Source organism: Chenopodium album, chromosome 26 (genome assembly GCF_948465745.1).
Source record: "Chenopodium album chromosome 26, dcCheAlbu1.1, whole genome shotgun sequence".
NCBI classification, from domain to species: Eukaryota; Viridiplantae; Streptophyta; class Magnoliopsida; order Caryophyllales; family Amaranthaceae; genus Chenopodium; species Chenopodium album.
Genome location: NC_137859.1, coordinates 3,786,891 through 3,807,411, shown reverse-complemented (window position 1 = coordinate 3,807,411; position 20,521 = coordinate 3,786,891). Strand labels below are relative to the sequence as shown.

Here is a 20,521-nt window from a genome sequence, read left to right as displayed (position 1 = left end):
ATTCCTCTAATCCTCTCTTCCTCTCTCACCTCCATTAAACCAGCAATTATATTCATGATCCATCCTCTAATCACTCTCCCCATTAATATTGCAATTCCCAAAAGGCATTAATATTAACTGGGTTGTTTAAAAAAAAAAAAATCCATCAAACACTCATTTTTACCTCATGGTATAAATCAACAATGGCATATTGATAATATTCTTGATCTTTGAACCATCATGCATCCATGGAAGAATACAATTCTGTTTCTTCTCAATTGAGTTTGTGTTTGATTTCTTTTCTTCAATTGTCGCCAGTGGGCTATTTTCTAGGTAATTGTGTGTGTGTGTGTGTGTGTGTGTGTGTTTTTTTTTTTAAGGAGAATGAAAATATGTCTAGACTTATTACCCTAATAATAATGTCTAGCCATATCAGACTGATCAAAGTTAATGTGTTTTAATTTGGTCTTTTTTTTCAATAATTAGTTTCACTTAAAATATTAGTTTGGAGTTTAGAGTCAAAATCACCTTGTGACTCTATTTTTTTTGTTGTGTAGAGAGTCATAGGGTAAATGATGAGAATCGGCAAGCTCTAACCACTTGAAATATCCCTAACTCCCACTTTGTGACTATTGTGTAAAGCAATTTACATTTTTGGTACTTTACATTTGCACCGACTAGAAGATTATTGGAATATGTTTTTTAAATCAAAATTTTATTTTTAGGGCCCAATTTTTACAATTAGAATAGGGTCTCTAAATTGCTTAAGACGGCCCTGACGATAGTCATACCACTTCCACATTACTTACTCCAACTCCATACTGTATAATAAGGTAAAAACTGTTACAGACATCTACAGCATGCTAGGAATTTGAAGAATACAGGGGGTAGAGTCTAAACTAAGAGAACAAGAGGTGAAGTTACCTTTTGAGTTTTAGCCAGCTCTTTAGTCCTGCTCTCTGTACTGCATCACCTCATTTCACTTGTGCTCGGATCAACACATTTTCTTCCACAGCGAATAGCGAATGTGTTTTATCTTATATTGTTATCCATGTTGATTCAACCAATTCAGCTCAGTTACTGCAGGTGTATGTAGCAGCATCAACAACATAGACAAACAAAGTAAGTGGGACGATTCAATATATAAAGACTTCATTATCTGGACTTCTTCACTCATGCATTACTCTCAAAGTCAGTACAGCAGGCGTCCAAAGAGCGCATGAAATTACCAGAACCTGTTGTTCCTCTTTTACTGCTTTTAATTTTTCTTATACCAACTTATTATTTCAGATCTTGCCGAAAAATATTTCCTTACATAAATTTGCTTACAACAATCCTTTATTACAGGAAAAAAAAGGGTCATATAATATATTTTTTTCGGGCTGGAAAAATTTGATTGGGAGCTTAACAACACAGGTAAGCTGTCAAAATATATACACCTTACAGAAACACTTTGCAGGGTAGAAAACCATGGAAGAACAATGCAAGAGTGTCGACTTACACTCGACAGTATGTTATATTTTTGTTTGAGAAACACCTCGGGATTTTATGGTACAATCCATCGTAATATAGAAAAAACCTCGATTTGGCATAGGTAATCCATTGAAGTGCATGTATGGATGCTAGAGAGTAGAGACCTGTATATATATAAGGGCAGAACATAATTACAAGTATAAGATAGTTCAGAAACAGAATTTTGTATGTGTCAAAAGAATCTGTTAGTGCAACTTTATTGAGTAGTTATTACAATGAATTATGCAAAGAATATGGTCATTATACCTACATCTGGAGGGGCATGAATTACCCAAAAGAATACTACTAGTAATTAGATTAACTATGAATTTCCTACCTACTGATCACTTACAAATGTAATATCTATATCATTTCAACAGAGAAACAGATTGCGAAATCATGCTACAAGCTATACTACCAACAATGTATAATCCAGCTATTTTGTATGGTTGTCTCATCTTTGCTTGCCTTGTCATTCTAGTCAGGGTGAGCTAGTGTGCTACTACTGCATGTACTGCGGCAATTGGATTATCATTACGCTAATGTCATCTAAAGAGCCTCGCGAAACAGATAACTCAATCAGTTTCTTACAAGCTGCTAGTGGCTGAATCTTTTCACTTGCAGTGCACGAAGGTCGGGCAAGGTCAACAGCTTCTTGATTAGTAACCTTATCCCATAAACCATCGGATGCTAGGATCAAGAACTCATCATCGGGTTTGATCTTGAGAACCTTCGTTTCAGGTTCAGCAATCACCCATTGCTTGAGCTGCCTGTCTCCAATTCCTCTAGACACGGCAAGGGATCCTTGGATTCTCCAAACACCATTGTAAGAATCAATGTATCCACCCTATCAATCACAATCAATTTCACATCCATAAGTCAATTATTCACATAAAAAGCACCAATTTAGTGCCAAAGAGATAAATCCCAGCAAATTTATGAATGAATGGAGTAAGAATTCTTACCAAGGCTTCAATTCTATCCTTCTCGTCTTGCCTCGAGGGTCTATGGTCAGTTGTGAGCGCCTCAGCCACACCACCCCGGCTTAAGACAGCCCGACAATCACCAGCATTAGACACAACAAGGTCACCTTCAGTGATCAAGGCTGTAACACAGCATGAACCACCAAGTAACTCTTGTTCCAAAAAGTCGGAATCAGTTTTCAAGTAGCCGTGTTTAACAGCCTCCTCAACGGTGTTCTCCTCATCCTTCCTAACTACTTCTGCCATTATATTTTTATTCAGGTTTTCTGCTACATATTCAGCAGCTTTAACACCACCATGACCATCAAATACACCAAAGAATGCCTACACAACACAAAAAATGCAGCAAAATATGTCAGAATTTACTCAATAACTAATTCAAGAACTTAATAACAAGCTATGATTCAAAAAAATAGCTTAACATCCATCTAAAAGATTACAATCTACCATAATTATCAAGGAACTGTATTATACTTTTAAGAATCATTATTTCAAGTAATTAATTTCTGTGCATAAACCATCAAAATTTCATAAATTCCTATTCTCCTTAATTTATCATCAAAATTACAAACTGAGTTTTTCTTCCATATTTTTCCTCAAAAACTTTCCCAAATTCCACACCCAACACCCAATTTTTAATAAGTCACAAACTTTCATATGTTTAATCAATAAAAATCCAAATTTTCGGGTTTTTCACCCAAAATCATTTAAACCCAGATTTCAATTAAGTTCCACAATACCAATAAAATTTAAATCTATTGAGCATACAAGTCCAAAAATCCTTTTATGATAAGAAATTTCCACCCAAAATCATGTAAACCCAGAATTCCCCAATCAAGTTCCATAACAAAGCACTTCATACCAATTAATCATTATTTTAAGAAATCAAAACAAAATCGACAAAATCCCAATTAATCCCAAAAAAAAACCCACAAATTAAATCAAATAATTACCTGTTTAGAATCACCCTTAATATCAAGCACAGCAGAAAATCGATCCTCCATAACAGCTCTCCTACCTTTCTTACAACAAACAGAGTAAAACCCATCAAAATCATCTTCCACCATTGATTCCTGCACAGGTCTCGGCGTTGCCGGAGCTCCAAAACCCATATTCATCATCGGAATATCCAATCTCGCCGGCCTTTTTCTCTTCACAGCCGTCGCCGGCGAAGATCCCGACGTCGATGCCGCCCCATCTCCGCCGTAACTCTGCCGGAAACTGTTCGATGATGGAGAAACTCGAGATCGAGGAGAAAGTGTTGAACTTGAGAAGATTGATTTGTGATGAGATGGTGAAAAAACAGGGGAATTTGACACTACTACTGACATTATTGATTTTATTTTTTTTTAGTTTTTTTGGAATTTGATTTAAATTGGGGTTTTAATTTCTTTGTTGTTCGGATTGATAACAATTGTTGTAAAATTGTGAAATTGTTGTTTTTGTATGATAGAGAAAATGAATGTTATTGTTTGTGAGAGAAAAAGAAGTGAGAGAATTAAGGGTGTATTTAAGGGAAATAAGAATAAAGGAAGTCAATAGTGGGGTCAAGTTGTAATTGTGTCCGTGTTGACGGTGTGTTATGAGATGCTGATTTTGAAAATTTGACCAAAATTCATTGATTGATTAATTTAATATCAACACCTATTTTGTTTGGGTGTTTGGGTGTATGAAGTTTCCTCTATTTGTTCTTTAATAACTTAGGAAAGTGTATAATGGGGTTTAAGGATTGAGGAGAAGATTGGTATTTTTGTGAAGTGTATCTTTGGTAATTGACTTCTATGATGATGAGCAATGGTAGTATTTAACATTATATTGTGGATGGTGTTTTGGAAGTGTGAACTCGATCCTCTTTATATATATATGGATTTAGTTAGATTAAGTGAATCTTTTGATGTTGTATATGCCTGTACTAAATTACTTGGACAACTTTTCAAGTTATTTGAATTTAAAGTGTATTTTATAAATTGTTTTTATTGTTGAATGTGTTCGAATTCGATATCTTTATAGATTGCTTTGTCACAAACTATTTCCCCTACTTGCAAAATCGACATCTCAGATTGCCTTATGTCATTGTATGATTCCCTTAGGTTTAGATTCATCAATTAACAATTAGGGTCTGTTCTCATACGTTGAAATTCAGTTCAGTTCAGCTCCTAATTTCCTTCTCTTATATAATATTCATTTCAGTTCAGCTGAGTTTAGTCAATGATAACAGGCCCTTTATAATGGAGTCGACAATGTAATTTCATATCAAGTTAGATTTGAGATTTGGTAAAAGAAAAATACCATCAAAACCTAGCAATTTAAGAGATCAATTTCACAAATCTTATGTTTATATGAAATGTTAAACATCTTTAAGAATCATACTTGGATGCAAATGGTCGTACAACTTTGTAAATTGTCCTTCTATCAAGTGGCAAATAACCAGCTTCATTGTTTAAATTATCTTCAATAGTCACAATAAGTCGACAATTACTAATTAATTTCTTTTTATATATTGAAACTAAAAATCACAGTCGAATCTTGATTTTCTCTGCCTTCAAAATAATTTAATCAAACAAAGCCAATTTCTCATAATATCATAAACAAACTTAAAACAAGGTAAAAAAGAGGAGAGGAATAATAATAAAAACAAAAAGAAGGTAGTTAAATGACAACACTTTGAAAGCAACGGCTAAAAAAGAGGGTCAAACACGTTAAATAGTGTAGTGAACACACATCCTATCCTAGGAAACTAAAGTCTCAAGGAAAGAGTGAAGTTATACAAATACGAGTAAGAATAATACTCGTTATCGTATGAGAGAGAATATAAACAAATTATTGTTTGTTTGCTGGCAAAAACCTGTTGTCAAATTTATGTTTTTTGTTTGATTAGATTCCTCCATGATTATGATTGGACTAAATCCTAGAAATTGCTACGAACTTACCGTTATAAATTCAGGACTTTCTTTTGTGTTGTCCTTTTTGGCTTGATATTTTATTGACCGTTGCGTTTACATCTCTGCTAATTTGTCTTTGTATTTGGGCTTAACCCCTAACACGGGATTAGTTGGTATAACTAGGACTTTTTAGACTAATTATTTGAAGAATGGTAAACGAGTGAATTTGTAATCACTAAGATACATTCATACATCCAAACTTACTCCGTATAACGTACTTTCTTAAGTATTTTTTATATAATAACTTTTGTATACATCCGGTGTAAAGTAATTTACTGTACATCGGGGGTCACTTTTTATTAAGTTTAGGGTCACTTTTACAATTTTTTGGGTAACTTTTATCAGTAAAGCATAAATACTTCGTAACTTTTATTTATGCCAGGGTAACTTTTATTCATATTAGGGTAACTTTTGTTCATTTTAGGGGTAACTTTATAACGGATGTTCAATATTTATTATACATCCGATTTATCTAAAAGTTTGTCTTTTTTATATGCATTATTTGAAATCTATACTTAGGGCCTGTTCATATTTATTTAATTTCAGTTCAGTTCAGCTCCAATCAGTTCAGTTCAGTTCCAATCTGTTCAGTTCAGTTCAGCTCTTAATTTCCCTCTCACATAAAATGTTCATTTCAGCTCAATTCAATTCCAATCAGTTCAGTTCAGCTCCAATCAGTTCAGTTCAGCTCAGTAAATATGAACAGGCCCTTAGCGATTCAATCATATAATATGGTTAGAATTATTTGGATTTGTAGTTCAATATTCGGATTTTAATTTCAAACATACTCACTCCGTCTCTTGGAGTTTTAAATAGGAAATAGACTTTTCACTTTATTTTTTTTTTTTTTTTTTTTTTTTATGAATAAAATGAGCCATGTAGGTGCCAATTAAGCTTAATTTGATATTGTGGTAATTAACTAGACCTAATAACATAGACAAACAAGTAAGAATTTTGAAATAATGATTAAAGGTTCAAATGAATTTTAGGTCAAGTCAAGCACTAATAATTATCTATAATCATAGATTTATAATCTAATGAAATACAATAATATAATTAACTAAAGTGTACAAATTGTATTTGACATACTAAGACTTAGTACTCCGTACTTGGTAGCTAAGGAGCAAGGACTAAGGTCTTAATTGCATAGGAAATTTCTTGGCTATAGCATGTTAGCTGTTAAGTACTTAAGTATCAAATAGTTAAGATTAAAATCATAAATGTATAAATTTGTTCAACTCAAGATTAAAATAAGATATTGGGCCGCAATGTTTTAGTAAAAAATTTCATTATTTATGGCCCCATCAATTACTTGAGAATTTTTTTTTTTCAAGTGGTTAGAGACCTTAGTTCAGGCCCATCTCACCAACTTTTGCAAAACTGATAAATTTGGAGTTGACCTATGTTAATTTACCTAATAAACTGAGCAAGTTCAAATCGAGTCGATGTGGTAGTCAATAGTCATGTATTCCCATTGTCATAACTCATAATTCATAAGATTCAAGTGTTGGAGCACAAGTTTAGTGATTTTACTCTACAAGGCCAGCCACAATGTGGCACCACCATAATGTTCGGGTCCTCCGTTTTTCATAAACAAGTCCTACTAAGCCGAAACCTCTCGCAAACACATAGCATTGTAATTTGACATGGCATAGTATTAAACTAAAATCAATCAAAATACACCAATAACTTTTGGTAAACTTTATACGAGTACATTAGAGTTTAGACTAATAGAGTAGAAGTGTGACATGCATCATCAATGGTTTTAATCAAGTCTCTAACCATATTATTAATGGTAGTATAAAATAAATTTATTAATATTAATTTATGATTGAATTAAAATTAACGTTTCACTATATAATGTTGAAATGATCAAGTGTCCAATCTTATATCGCTATTCGCTATGATGGCTAAAACAGTCGACATATATATGGGCCAAAACATATTTATCTACTGGGCCACAGTTTGAGGCCTTTACAGAAAAACCTAAATTTTAACTAAATCTACTATTAATTACAAATTCATTTTCATAAATACCATTTTCTTTAAATTCAATTTTTTGTTTTTTTTTTTTGACAAAATTCAATTTTTTGTTATAAAATATATAGATTGGTTAAAAATAATGTAGTTACCCAACGTCCAAATGTAGCATGGAAAAATCTACACCGGATAGCGAGGGGAACAAATTAATTTAGGATTCACATTTTCAAAACAATGCCCATTTATATAATTAGCACCATTTTTAGGCCTAATCAAAGTGAACCCAAATTAATAATATAAATTATATAATTAATTAATTGATTTATCCTTTCACAAAAAAAATAAAAAAAAAAGAATGATATTTTTATCGACAAAATAAAAAGGCAAGAAAAAAACTCAGTCCCTTAGATGTTCAATGAATTGCGATCATTTCCGCATATCATTACAGGTCTGTATTGACTCATCACCGCAAATTCTCTTGCCAAAAAAATTAATAAAATTAAATAAAAATAATATAAGAAATTTAGCTGTTCTCAGTTAAATCTTCATCGCTGAAAAAAATCGAAGAAGAAAAAAAAGAGAAAACAGCACAAATTGATGTTGCTTCAAGGGAACGAGTCAAAGGGAATATATATTATCCGCATCAACCAACAAATGAAGCCTTCAAATTTCAGATTAATTTTTCAAGAAATTTTCAGAAAAAAAAAATAAAAATAAACAAATTAGGGGAATTAGGGATAAAGATAAACCCTAGATTGGAAACTGGTGAAGGGAGGAGAGAGAAAAACGACTGATGAAAGAAAGAAGCAGATTAGTTGAGTTTATATAAGGTTGGAAATTAGGGGTTTTAAGTTGAGTTGGATCGCCGCTTCTAAATCAATTAGGTTATTGGGTTTATGAGTTGGGCTACAAAAGGGCCTTTGTCAATCAAGTCCAATCCAGATTCAAAAACCTTTATTTATTTTTTTTATTTTTATTTTATTTATTTATTTATTTATTTTTCCCTAAGATATGGTATGATAACATTGATAAGAAATCTAATGTAACAAGAATTGCGCTAAAAAATTGTAAATTCCTCTGTTTATTTGGTTTTTTTTTCCTCTTTTGTGTGTGTGTGTAATTGTGTTATATTGATTTTGGATTTAGGGTTTATCCTCTTCTGCTTGATTTCAGTTATGTTCAATTCAGTTCAGTTCTGTTTCTAATTTCGTTCTCTCATAAACTTTTCAGTTCAGCTCAGCTCAACTCTAATCTGTTTAGCTCAGTTTAGTAAGTCAGAACAGACCCTTACTCACATTTTTTATTTTGACTTTTTTGATTGATTTTAATATGAAACAACATAAATTTATGAGTTGTGATATTTGTTTTGATTTGCATTTTCATAATTGTGAAAAGTTTGCCAAGTCAATTGAATACAAATTAAATTAATAAAATAAAAAATGAGGAAGTAATATAAGTAGCTCCCTTCTGAGTAGTACAAAATGGGGAATTGAGATGAATTGAGATTTGAAGGTTATTTGATCCAAATGTTTACCACTAAACTAGTCACTACTTGGTGTTTATTTAAGTACAAAGAGAGATGTTTTGAATTCATGTTACAAATACTACCTCTTCCATAGTGATAAATTATTACTGTAGGGTTTTTTGTTTTTGTTTTGTTTTTTTATTTTTTTTTTTTAATTTTTTTTATACCTAATTTTGAATGAGTTTTAGAAATTCTAAAAAAAAATTGTACTCAAATTGGGAAGGTAAAGAAAACCCCTCCCGTCAAAAAAAAAAAAAAAAAAGGAAAGAAAACACATAACATGTGTAAGTTGCTCTTTCCGTTTAGCAATAATCCTTCTTAGAGACATAGAGTAACAACAATCCATTTTTTTTTTTTTTTTTTTTTGATTATTTCTTATTACTACCATCCTACAACCAAGACTACTTTCTTATCACATCAATATATAAGTTCAAACTTCAAAGAATTAACTTCATACTTTACTAGAGAAAAACAATAAACCTCAAAACATATTAAATAAGAGAAAGAAATTGACATAAAACGGGAAAGTAAATTAAAAAGCCAACTTGAAGGCATTGCATAGAGATTTTTATTTCTTTCTGATATCACATTCTTAATCTAATTTTTCCCGTACACTGTTAAGTGTTTATCCTATTTCGAAGGTGAGGATAAACAACCGGAATCTGCATTTAGTACTGATGAGTGATGAATAAGGCAGCTTAGTAAAGCCTCAATGAAAATACACCTTTATACAAGTAAACAAAAAAGCACTTTCATATCACACACAATAAATTTACATCAATACTCTATTTCTGTCGATGTTTGTTGTCCACCAAATAGCAACCGACATTTTTCTACCTGTTTGATGCATAATTATAATCATCAGCGGGATTGTCACGCTCCTGGTAGTCTCTAGTCTGCACAATGTCCATGTTTGTGTCATTAGGCATTTTCCTTCCACCATTGTGATCAACATTTTGAGAAGCTGATCCCATGTTATGCTGAGATTCCCTATTCTGGTTTACCCTAGCAATATCTTTATCCTGGTACTGATGACTCAGAACTCCACGAGACATCAGCATGTCAGGGGAGATGCTGTTCTGCATGGACCCCTGTATGCTCTGGTGGTTCCAATTTTGAGGTATTTCTGCGGCACTTGAACTTTGCAGTTTTCTAGTGCTGTCCTGATAAAATTGATTTTCATATGTATTATATGGTGTATACTTCGCATGATATGGAATATTTTTAGGGTAACTATCCTGCTGAACTCCAGCTGCATTATCCCGTCTTGAGGAATTTGGGTCACACATGTGAGAGGCCATGTCCTGAGCATGCTGTGGACTATCCTTGTGAAGGTACTCATTTTGTTGAGCGTGAGATGGCATGCTTCCTCCATGGAAGTTCGTGTTTTGCAGGTGCGATGGCATGTCCCTAGCTGGGGCTGAGGGTTGAAAATTGCCGTGTGCATAATCATTTGAAATTTGGGGATGTGAGGGCCGACTTTGGTATTGTGAGGAAGGTCCCCAGGCCTGGCCTTGGTATGGAGCATTACTTATAGGAGCTGAAGGTGGCATATAGTTATAAGAAAAATTGTTGTTTGGGGTTGCAGGTGGAGGATGGGCTTGATTGTCAGATCCTCTAGGAGGCGGCCAGCTATGGCTTCGGCTTCCCCAGTCTTGGGAACTTGGATCCATTGTACAATGTTGAGGTGGAGTTTGAGGAGGAGGAGGTGGGGTCCTGGGTATTGAGTGGCTTTGCATGAGGGGGGGTTGAGGAGCCTGATTCTGAGAGCAGGTTGGAGAAGCTTGATTTTGATAATCGTTTGGACGTGCTTGATTTTGAAAGTAGGTTGGATGTGATTGATTTCGAGAGTAATATGGATGCGATTGATTTTGAGAGTAGGATGAGGGAGCCTGATTCTGAGAGAAGGTTGGAGGAGCTTGGTTTTGTGAGTATGCTGGAGGAGCCTGACTCAGAGAGTAGGTTGGAGGAGCTTGATTTTGATAATAGTTTGGACACATTTGATTTTGTGAGTAGGTTGGAGGAGCCTGATTATGAGAGTAGGTTGGAGGAGCTTGATTTTGAGAATAGCTTGGACGCGCTTGATTTTGAGAGTAGGTTGGAGGAGCCTGATTCTGAGAATAGGTTAGAGCCCCTGGAGGAGCCTGATTTTGAAAATAGTTTGGAGGAGCTTGATTTTGTGAGTAGGTTGGAGGACCTTGATTATGAGAATAGGTTGGAGAAGCATGATTTTGAGAGTAGTTTGGATGAGCCTGATTCTGAGAGTAGCTTGGAGGAGCTTGATTTTGAGTGTAGGTTGGAGGAGGCTGTACCTGAGTAGAGGATGGAGGAGTATGAATCTGAGAATAAGTTGGTAGAGTCTGATTCTGATTATAGGCTGGAGAAGCATTTTTCTGAGTATAGTTTGGGGGAGCCTGTTCCTGAGAATATGCTGGAGGAGCCTGATCCTGGTTTCGCAAGTGGTAAGGGATCTCCACTTGAGAGGATTGTACAGCTCCATTTAAAGAATCAGCAGAACGTATCTGACTCTGCTTGTAATCAGGATCTGATAAAGATGAAGGCTGAGAAGTCTGGTATTGTGTGGTTGATGTCTGTATGGCCGGATTAAGATGATCAGGTGCAGATATCCAGTTTTGATTCGAATCATTACGTACCGATGTAGATGTAGGTGGTCTTGATCGTGAGTTTGGATCCTTTTGCCTTCTTGAACTTCTGTTTCTACTTCTCTGGGATTCTGCGTGGTTTTGAACCCATATCGCATGATATTTTGGGTCATATGGAACTGGCTGTCCATTGATGAAAGGCTCGCCTGTAAATAGCAAATCAGAAGAGAAAGAAAGGGGACAAACCATATACAGTAACATATAAGATACTAATGACTTCATCTCTAGAGCAACAAACTCCACTGCTTCCCCTTGTTTTGGGCCTTTTGGTTTGGTTTTGTGGGGAACAGGGTTAGGGAAGTTGTTACCATGTGGAATCATAAGTTTATCATGGCATTAAACTAGGCCCCCGGAGGCCTGGAGTTGCATATGGGGGTGGAAAACAGACATTGTCTACAGGAACAACATAGAAACTGAGGTAGGAAACAGAGACCTTCCAATGAGAAAATATTACAGAACCAGGGATCAAAGAATGGCCCAAGGTCCTAGGCCTCCCAGCATCCCAGGCAACGAGTGAGTTACAAGGCAGATATACAGTGGCATATGCAGTGGATATAAACGACCTCGTAATGCATCAACTGCCACCAATAATTCTACACACCAGTTTACAGTTGGCTGGTATTTCAAAACAATTTGATCAAGCAAACTTCCTAGGGCAACACCACAACATATAGCCCTACATTCTAAACAACAAGCAAAGAAGCAATAAAAGAAACATTGAAAACAAGAAATAAGATACTGTCATGACATAGTTGTAGACAGAAAGATTAAATACAATAACCTAGCTAAATAAGGTGCAATTAGTACAGCCAGGAACCATCACATAACATAAAACTCCACGACAACAAAATCTGATCTTACCAGCATAGGTTTTGTTCTTAACATCCATGTAGGAATCTGGGAGAACCCATCGAACATTTGGTAGTTCTGATCCAAATGAAATTCAAAACATCATTAGCATTTAGCAATCATACAAATCACACACACACACACACACACACACACACACACACACACACACACACACTAGATATTTCAAAGAAGCGCAAACATAACTCCAATTGCATTGTCAGGTGCCAAAAAAAGCTACAAAAGTGAAATAATCAAAAGGATGTGCAATTAAAAGAGTAGCCTCCAATATAACTGAATACAAGTTGGTTTCCATCAATGTACCATTGAATGCAATAGAATAACCATATATCTGCATGAGAAACATAACCCAAAGCATGTAATGGTGAAACTTATCAGGTTGTCACTTGTCAAACAGATGTATATTTGAAAAGTACATAACAGCGGATAAACCAATAATGAAAATAGCAAAACAAAGCTATATAATTCACTCTTTATTTTTTACTATAATGAGACAAATCATCCTCATTTCCGAGCATCAGGTGACATAAGAAATTATAAAATACGAACTTATCAAAGAATGTGTAACTGATAATGTAAACCACATCACACTCATTTAGTCATTTTCAAGCATTTGACCATGATCAATTGATCACAATATCATACACTTTATACATTACTCGTACAAAGTAATAGTTGTGTACTTAATCAGACAAAGGTTAAACAATTACGATATCATCAGTACAAATAATATAATTTGGCACACCTTTAAGCTTATAACTAAGCTCCTCTGAAACTAAAGCACCAAAAGCAAAGTAATGGCGTGTAGAAACCGAATAAATCTTCATTCTAGCTTCTTCTTCACTGCACCAACAAAAAATCAATCAATTTTCCAGAAATTTAAACCTAAATTCAACGCATTACACAGAAATCAAATTAAAGAAAAAGAGATTGAAGAGAAACCTTCCAATAATTTGAGCTAGGGTTTTGATATAACCATCAATAATATCATCACGAGTGAGCTGAGGATCAGGAGGTTCCACAACAACAAGCCAATGCTCAAAATCGCAACCTTCGAGCATAATCGTCTCCTTCGGCGGTCCATTATTTCTCGAAGACGACTCAGAAAATCGAGTGGAAAAGCTTCGAACGCCGCCATTAAAGCTACTTCTGAAGCTCAATTTGTTTATCAATGGAGACGAATTGAAGGACGACAGGAATTTCCGAAGTACCGAGGTTGAAGAAAATGGAGATGATCGAAAATTTAGGTTTAAAGTATGAGGAGAAGATGAATTGAAACGAAAAACGGAGGAATTGAAATTGAAATTGGAATGAAATGGTTGACGAAGAGAGAGAATTAAGCGTCTGTGAGAGTAAATCGCCATTGTTGATTGTTCTTTCTCTCTCTACTTTCTCTCTCCTCCCTAAAACCCTGCATAAACCTGGAAGTTGAAAATGGAGGGATTGTTGCTGGGTTTGGGAGATTGGGATTTGGAGGTTCATTACGTTGGTTTGGGCTGACCTATCTAAAATGGCCCAATCCACGAGTTCTTTCTCGATTATAAGAAGGTCCAATTGAAAATTTCCATCACAAATATCTCAATACTCTATAATCCAACTAGGCAACTACTAGTCTACTACTAGTGCAAAATTCTACAGCGACTATTGTATTATCTTCTTTCTACAAGGCTTGGATGAATGTGGCGGACAAAGGTGAACTAAACAAAACTCGATTGCAACATCAAGCCGCCTCGGCTCGCAATCCACCGAACGGCCACCACTACTCCTCCTAGTGGCCAAAACAAAGAAGTGAGAAGAAAATTAGACTTCTCATCAAGTGAGGGATAGCTCAAGTGGTTAGAGTTTTTCTTTCATTTCTAGGAGGTCCTGGGATTGATTCTCACCCTCGCGATATGGTTTTTTTTATTTTTATTCAATTACACTCGTTTTGAAAGGACAACCAAAATGTTACAAGAAGATTACATATCCAAATTACTACGTAGATGTTGAATGATAAGCACAAAGTCCCTTTCATTGTAGCTAAAGGAGAATTATTTATCGAAACAAGTATGGAGATGAAATATTATTGATTCAACTATTTTGGCAGCATTATTACTTTGTTAGTTTCCGGACAAAAGGCGTTTAATACGACCTCTAACGCTCTAACATTGTGTGCTTCCTATTTGGCAGCAGTGAGTGATGAGTTCCTTGATTAGCTTGTCGCATGAACGTTTTTAGGCAGGAAAGTTTGGCAATATTGGTATGGTCCAAGATCTACATACTCTATGTCGTATGACGAATCATGAGTCACGAGCTCAATCACTTTCCTTTTAATGTTCGTTATAAGATAAACAAGTCGTTCTTGCGTGTAAGTGTTATCAGATAAAGAGTTACTAGAAGAAACTTGTTCTAACTTGAGCTTCGTCAGATTTAAACCCTTACCTCAGCTCAGGTCTAGAAGACCGAAAGCTAGTCAAATGCTATAGCCTATTAGCCCCTTATTATATCTCAATAAAGTATAATAGTACATAACTAGACCTCATTTGATTACGTTATTTCTATTATTGTACAATTAAAAGTTTGATTACTACATCATGTCAGAGTAAACCAAATTAGAAAGAATTAGATCAAACTATACTAAACTTTAATAAAATGATCAGGCCAATAATGATATTGGATAAGTTCTCGTATCCACTTAAACGAACATTTTTAAATTCACTACCTACCTATTACTCATACGGCCATACCTATACAAATCTAGTATATACAGATTAAATTGCAGAGTATATGATTACTAGGTTTTATAAAAAAAAAAAAAATTAAGTTTACATATACATATGGTTACTAAAATGTCTATAGCCCCTAGATTTGTAGTTAAGTTTTTAATTTTTTTTTTTTGCCTATTTTATTTGTTGATGAATGTGAATAGTGATTAAAGGGCTTAAAAGAGATTAGGACATAGTTTTAATAATATTGGGCATGATATTGCATGTCCAATTCTTTATTCAACATATTAACATTGATATGTTAATGAGAAAGTCGCTTAAATTAGATAGTCTTTTTTTTTTTTTTTAAGCAATGAGATTTTGCCAGAGATTGATTGATTAGTTAACTAAGAAGTGAATATTGATATATATATGAAGTATAAGAATAATGTTTTGAGGCTCACTTAAAATGTCATTATCATTAGTTACATAAACACCGAAAGGGGGCATTGATCAAAATTTCGTAGTAACAATTAACAAATATGTGCATCTAAAGGCCAAGCCTTAGAGTATAAGAGTAACACACTAAGTTCATTAGTTCACATCAAAAGAATAAGAAAAAGAAGACTTTCTTAGAAGTCAGTGAAAACACACTAATTAATCTAAGGATCGGATTTTTTTTATAAAATATGCACGTATAAAAATAATTCCGAGTGGGATATATACCAAGCATAAAGCAAAGAAGTAATAAATGTACTCCGTACTGTATAGATTTTTATCTTAATCTTTATTTTCAATATGAGGGTTGGAAGTAATTGAAGAAGGTTGTTTTGATAATTTTTTAAACGGGGTTTTTGCGAAAGTGAAATTTGTACGAGTATACTGTACCAAATTCATGACATTATCCATAAAAAAACCAGTATTCGGTTGGTGATAGTGATCTCCTTCACTATGGGAACCACGTCATCCCAAGACAAGTTCTTATAAATACGTACCTTATTCCAACAAACTTATTCATCAAAAAATCCTTGAATCATATCATCAATTCATCGACATTTCTTAATACTAGTACATTTATAAAATGTGTGGAATACTTGCAGTTCTTGGTTGTTCTGATGATTCTCAGGCTAAGAGATGCCGTGTTCTTGAGCTTTCTCGCAGGTAATACTCTTATGTTAAATTAGTTTATTGTAAAGTATGTCATTTCTTTCATTTCCTTTAATGCATTCATGTTATGCATTGAGGTTGTCAGTACTCTCATTTAGAATTTAGAGGTGGGGCTACAAATGCTAACACTGAAACTAGTCTACAATTTTGTTAAATTAGACCCTAAATTCACTTTTTTAAGAAAAAATATGTTACTAAATTAAAAAATCGGACCCTTTTATGATAGTTTCACTTAAGGGCTCTGTTCAATCGATCACCTTGCACATGCTCAGAACCATCCCCGTTAAAATTAGTTGTCGCATATATCATTTCTAGGTGATAACCTTTTATCAGGACCTGCATGGCAAAGCAGAACAGTGCTTTCGAAAAAGATTAAGAAACTTTTATGTTTGTTGTAAAAAATTATGTATATGAGTTAATGAGTAACTTATTTTAATTAGCTTTGAAAATCTATCCACATATAGAGTACTAGTACTCTAATTATTATCTTTGCATTGCATTCATAAAGTAGTAGTTATTAACATTATTAATATCTAGCATATTCACTGATTTATTTAAGCAGCTAATTTCATATAGTTGGTACTTGTACAAAAGGTGAAATAACTAATATATAGTACGTGTATATTTGGTTACGAAAATGTGTTAGATTGAAGCATCGTGGTCCTGACTGGAGCGGGATCTATCAAAATGGAGGTTATTATTTATCTCATCAACGCCTTGCTATTATTGACCCTGCTTCCGGTGATCAGCCTCTTTACAATCACGATAAAACTATTGTTGTAACTGTAAGTCCATCAACTTAATTATAATGTACATACGAGTACTAGCCAATTATATATACGGAGCTTATTGGATAGCTAATGTTAGTCCTTAGTGTTTCATTAGGTGTCTTCCTTAGATGGTGTCCTAATATCATTTTTCGGACTTTAAAAAAATTATTAGTACTTAGAAATGAATTATTATTTTGATCAAACAGGTTAATGGTGAAATTTACAACCATGAGAAACTAAGGAAGCTTCTTCCAAATCACAAATTCCGAACTGGGAGTGATTGTGATGTTATTGCACATCTGGTGAGTCGCGTAACAACTTTAATTTTTATTGTATATTTGATTCCTTATATTTCATATAATTAATGCTCCTTTTGTTCTTGTTTGTATGAATATCATACAGAGTAATACTAACATAAGTTTAAATTTTGCTATATATATTTATGTGTGATTAGTACGAGGAGTATGGAGAAAACTTCATTGACATGTTGGATGGAGTATTTTCTTTCGTGTTGTTGGACACGCGAGACAACAGTTATATTGCAGCTCGCGATGCTATTGGTGTTACATCCCTATATATTGGTTAGGGTCTTGATGGTAATGCATTTGTTTTCTCCGAATATACAAAAATCAAATTATTTTTATGTCTATGTTTTCAGTAAATTTGAGCCTTGTTTTTGGGCTTTCAGGGTCAGTTTGGATTTCATCAGAGCTGAAAGGCTTGCATGATGAATGTGAACATTTTGAAACATTTCCTCCTGGTCATCTGTACTCTAGCAAAACTGGTAGTTTTCGTCGTTGGTATAACCCTCTTTGGTTCTCCGAGGCTATTCCTTCCACCCCATATGACCCTCTTGTCCTTAGACGCGCCTTTGAAGATGTAAGTTTGTTTTTAGCTTGATTTCTGTACTTGTCATGAGACATTTTACCAAGTTTTATTAGTGATGTTTGCTTACATAAATGGTTTATTACAATATGTTTGTGTGGCTTTTTCCTACTATGTATGCAGGCTGTTATCAAGAGACTGATGACTGACGTGCCCTTTGGAGTGCTGTTATCTGGAGGCTTAGATTCATCGTTGGTTGCCTCGATTACTTCACGTCACTTAGCCAGCTCGAAGGCTGCTAGGCAATGGGGATCACAACTCCATTCCTTCTGTGTTGGCCTAGAGGGATCACCCGATTTGATGGCTGCTCGAGAGGTGGCTGATTACTTGGGTACTGTCCATCATGAATTTCATTTCACTGTTCAGGTAAAATTAATGTAAATTAATTAGTTTATACTTCAGAAATTAATTTTAGTAGTACAAGCTGTTACAAAGATTCTTAGATTAAGTACTAATGAATGGCAGGATGGTATTGATGCTATTGACGATGTAATCTACCACGTTGAGACTTACGATGTCACAACCATTAGAGCTAGCACACCTATGTTCCTCATGTCACGAAAGATCAAGTCGCTTGGGGTCAAAATGGTTATTTCAGGGGAAGGGTCTGATGAGATCTTCGGCGGGTACCTCTACTTTCATAAGGCACCTAACAAGGATGAGTTTCACCACGAAACATGCCGCAAAGTAATCACAATTTGTACTCCAACTTACATCAAATTTCCTTAGGAATAAGCTTAATGGAAATATTTTGTGCATGCAGAGTTCCTATCTAACAGTACTTCTGCTACTATATAATTTTTGCAGATAAAAGCCCTTCACCTATATGATTGCTTAAGAGCCAACAAGTCGACCTCTGCTTGGGGTTTGGAGGCTCGCGTTCCTTTCCTTGATAAAGAATTCATCGATGTGGCCATGTCTTAGCACTTTACATATAAGCTACAAGACTTGATTTTAATGATTACAACTATTTGTTACTGTCGAAGAATGGAATTACTAATATGAGAGCATGACTAAAGCAACCTTTTTTGAAATTTCGGATTCTAATTTTTTTTTTTTTATTGCTCTTGTTTAAGATCAAGCCAGAGGAACGACGTATGGAGAAATGGATTCTTAGAAAAGCTTTTGATGATGAGAAGCAGCCATATTTGCCAAAGGTAATTGACCATTTATTTTAATTCAAAGCTAAAAATGGCTACAAGATTGTGGATTTTTTCTGCTTACACCTTTGAGGCATTTTTGATGCAGCACATTTTGTACCGTCAGAAGGAGCAATTCAGTGATGGTGTAGGATACAGTTGGATCGACGGACTCAAAGCACATGCTGAACAACATGTACATTTCCTAGAAGTCCATTATACACAGTCAATTTAATTTCTGATTTGATCAAATCATCAAATTAACAATGTTGTCAAATGAATAATGATAAATTTTGCAATCGAAAATGGTTCGTGCAGGTGACAGATAAGATGATGCAGCTTGCTGAATATATTTTCCCACATAACACACCAGACACAAAAGAAGCTTATTACTATAGGATGATCTTTGAGAGGTTATTCCCACAGGTGATAACTTTTGTGCCTAAAAAATCTGTTATCTTCTCTGTTTTAGTATATGCTTGTACAAAATATGCTATATTGCTTCATTAAATTGAGTGTACTGTGTTATATTGTTGCAGAACTCTGCTAGGATGACAGTTCCTGGAGGCCCTAGTGTGGCATGCAGCACAGCCAAGGCCATCGAGTGGGACCAAGCTTGGTCGATGAACCTTGATCCATCCGGTAGGGCTGCCCTCGGAGTCCACAATGCAGCTTATGAGCAACAACCTGTTACCTCAAAGAATAGTATCCCGGCTAAGAAGCCTAAGATTATTGATGGCAGGCCACAGATGAATGGTGTTAGTGCTTCGGAGCATGCCATTAAGAGTTAGTTGATTATATTGAACATGTTAATTTTATGGGTTTTTCTATATAGTAACCCTGTAGTATCGGGTTTTCTAAGGTGTGCCCACCCTTTTGAGAAGTTCCACACTGTAACCCCATGGTATAGTTAGTAACTCTACGGTAACCCGCGTCAGGCGTCAGCGACATTTAAGACGAACGTTAGAGGAGCATGTACTCCGTCACCTAATCTACACTTTTAACTGTATCTAGAGGAGCATGGTTTATTGAAGGGCGACATTAGCATTAGACGGAGGAGAGCAAGGTGATGACGGTGTAACTCTGCATCTAGCCACTTGAAGAACCGTATTCATTGCAATTGAAAAAAGCTTTCTTTAATTTGGGGTGCGACATGTTCTTGATATCGTAAGCTTCGCAAGTTTGGAAGGTGAGAAATTGCATCATGGGCCTAAAAATTCCAACGCACAAGTCGAATTTGAGGAGAACGAACAACAAAAACTTTACATGATAGTTGGTGAATGAATTGAAGAACACTATAATGGAGCTGTAATATATTAATATTACAAAAGGATGGGGGATTAAAGCAAGGGGAAGTAGGACTTAAATACGAGGAAGGAGGGAAGGAAAAATTCCCACCAAAACTAACAACCAAGTGAAATG

General features: G+C 34.8%; 2 protein-coding genes, 2 non-coding genes and 1 pseudogene across 4 annotated transcripts; 1 reads left to right on the top strand and 4 right to left on the bottom strand.

Annotated features, from left to right (window-relative positions):
• Positions 1-1,679: 1,679 nt before the first annotated feature.
• LOC145617202 (putative protein phosphatase 2C 25) lies at positions 1,680-3,942 on the bottom strand. Its single transcript, XM_081671890.1, has 3 exons — positions 3,428-3,942; positions 2,457-2,798; positions 1,680-2,338 (listed from the first exon to the last, which is right to left on the bottom strand). Exons 1-3 carry the CDS (start codon positions 3,803-3,805, stop codon positions 1,994-1,996), a joined length of 1,065 nt encoding a protein of 354 aa, XP_081528016.1. The 5' UTR covers positions 3,806-3,942; the 3' UTR covers positions 1,680-1,993.
• Positions 3,943-7,536: 3,594 nt separating this feature from the next.
• LOC145618788 (small nucleolar RNA snoR136) lies at positions 7,537-7,683 on the bottom strand. The gene has a single exon (XR_014108036.1). It is a non-coding gene; the product is annotated as a small nucleolar RNA snoR136 (small nucleolar RNA).
• Positions 7,684-7,786: 103 nt separating this feature from the next.
• Positions 7,787-7,870, bottom strand: LOC145618817 (small nucleolar RNA SNORD25). The gene has a single exon (XR_014108055.1). It is a non-coding gene; the product is annotated as a small nucleolar RNA SNORD25 (small nucleolar RNA).
• A 1,681-nt stretch (positions 7,871-9,551) lies between these two features.
• Positions 9,552-13,870, bottom strand: LOC145616183 (uncharacterized). Its single transcript, XM_081670873.1, has 7 exons — positions 13,397-13,870; positions 13,200-13,297; positions 12,446-12,511; positions 11,352-11,730; positions 10,841-11,045; positions 9,759-10,678; positions 9,552-9,645 (listed from the first exon to the last, which is right to left on the bottom strand). The coding sequence occupies exons 1-7, from the start codon at positions 13,816-13,818 to the stop codon at positions 9,552-9,554; spliced, it is 2,184 nt and encodes a 727-aa protein (XP_081526999.1). The 5' UTR covers positions 13,819-13,870.
• A 2,349-nt stretch (positions 13,871-16,219) lies between these two features.
• LOC145616419 (asparagine synthetase [glutamine-hydrolyzing]-like) lies at positions 16,220-19,890 on the top strand (annotated as a pseudogene).
• Positions 19,891-20,521: the final 631 nt, after the last annotated feature.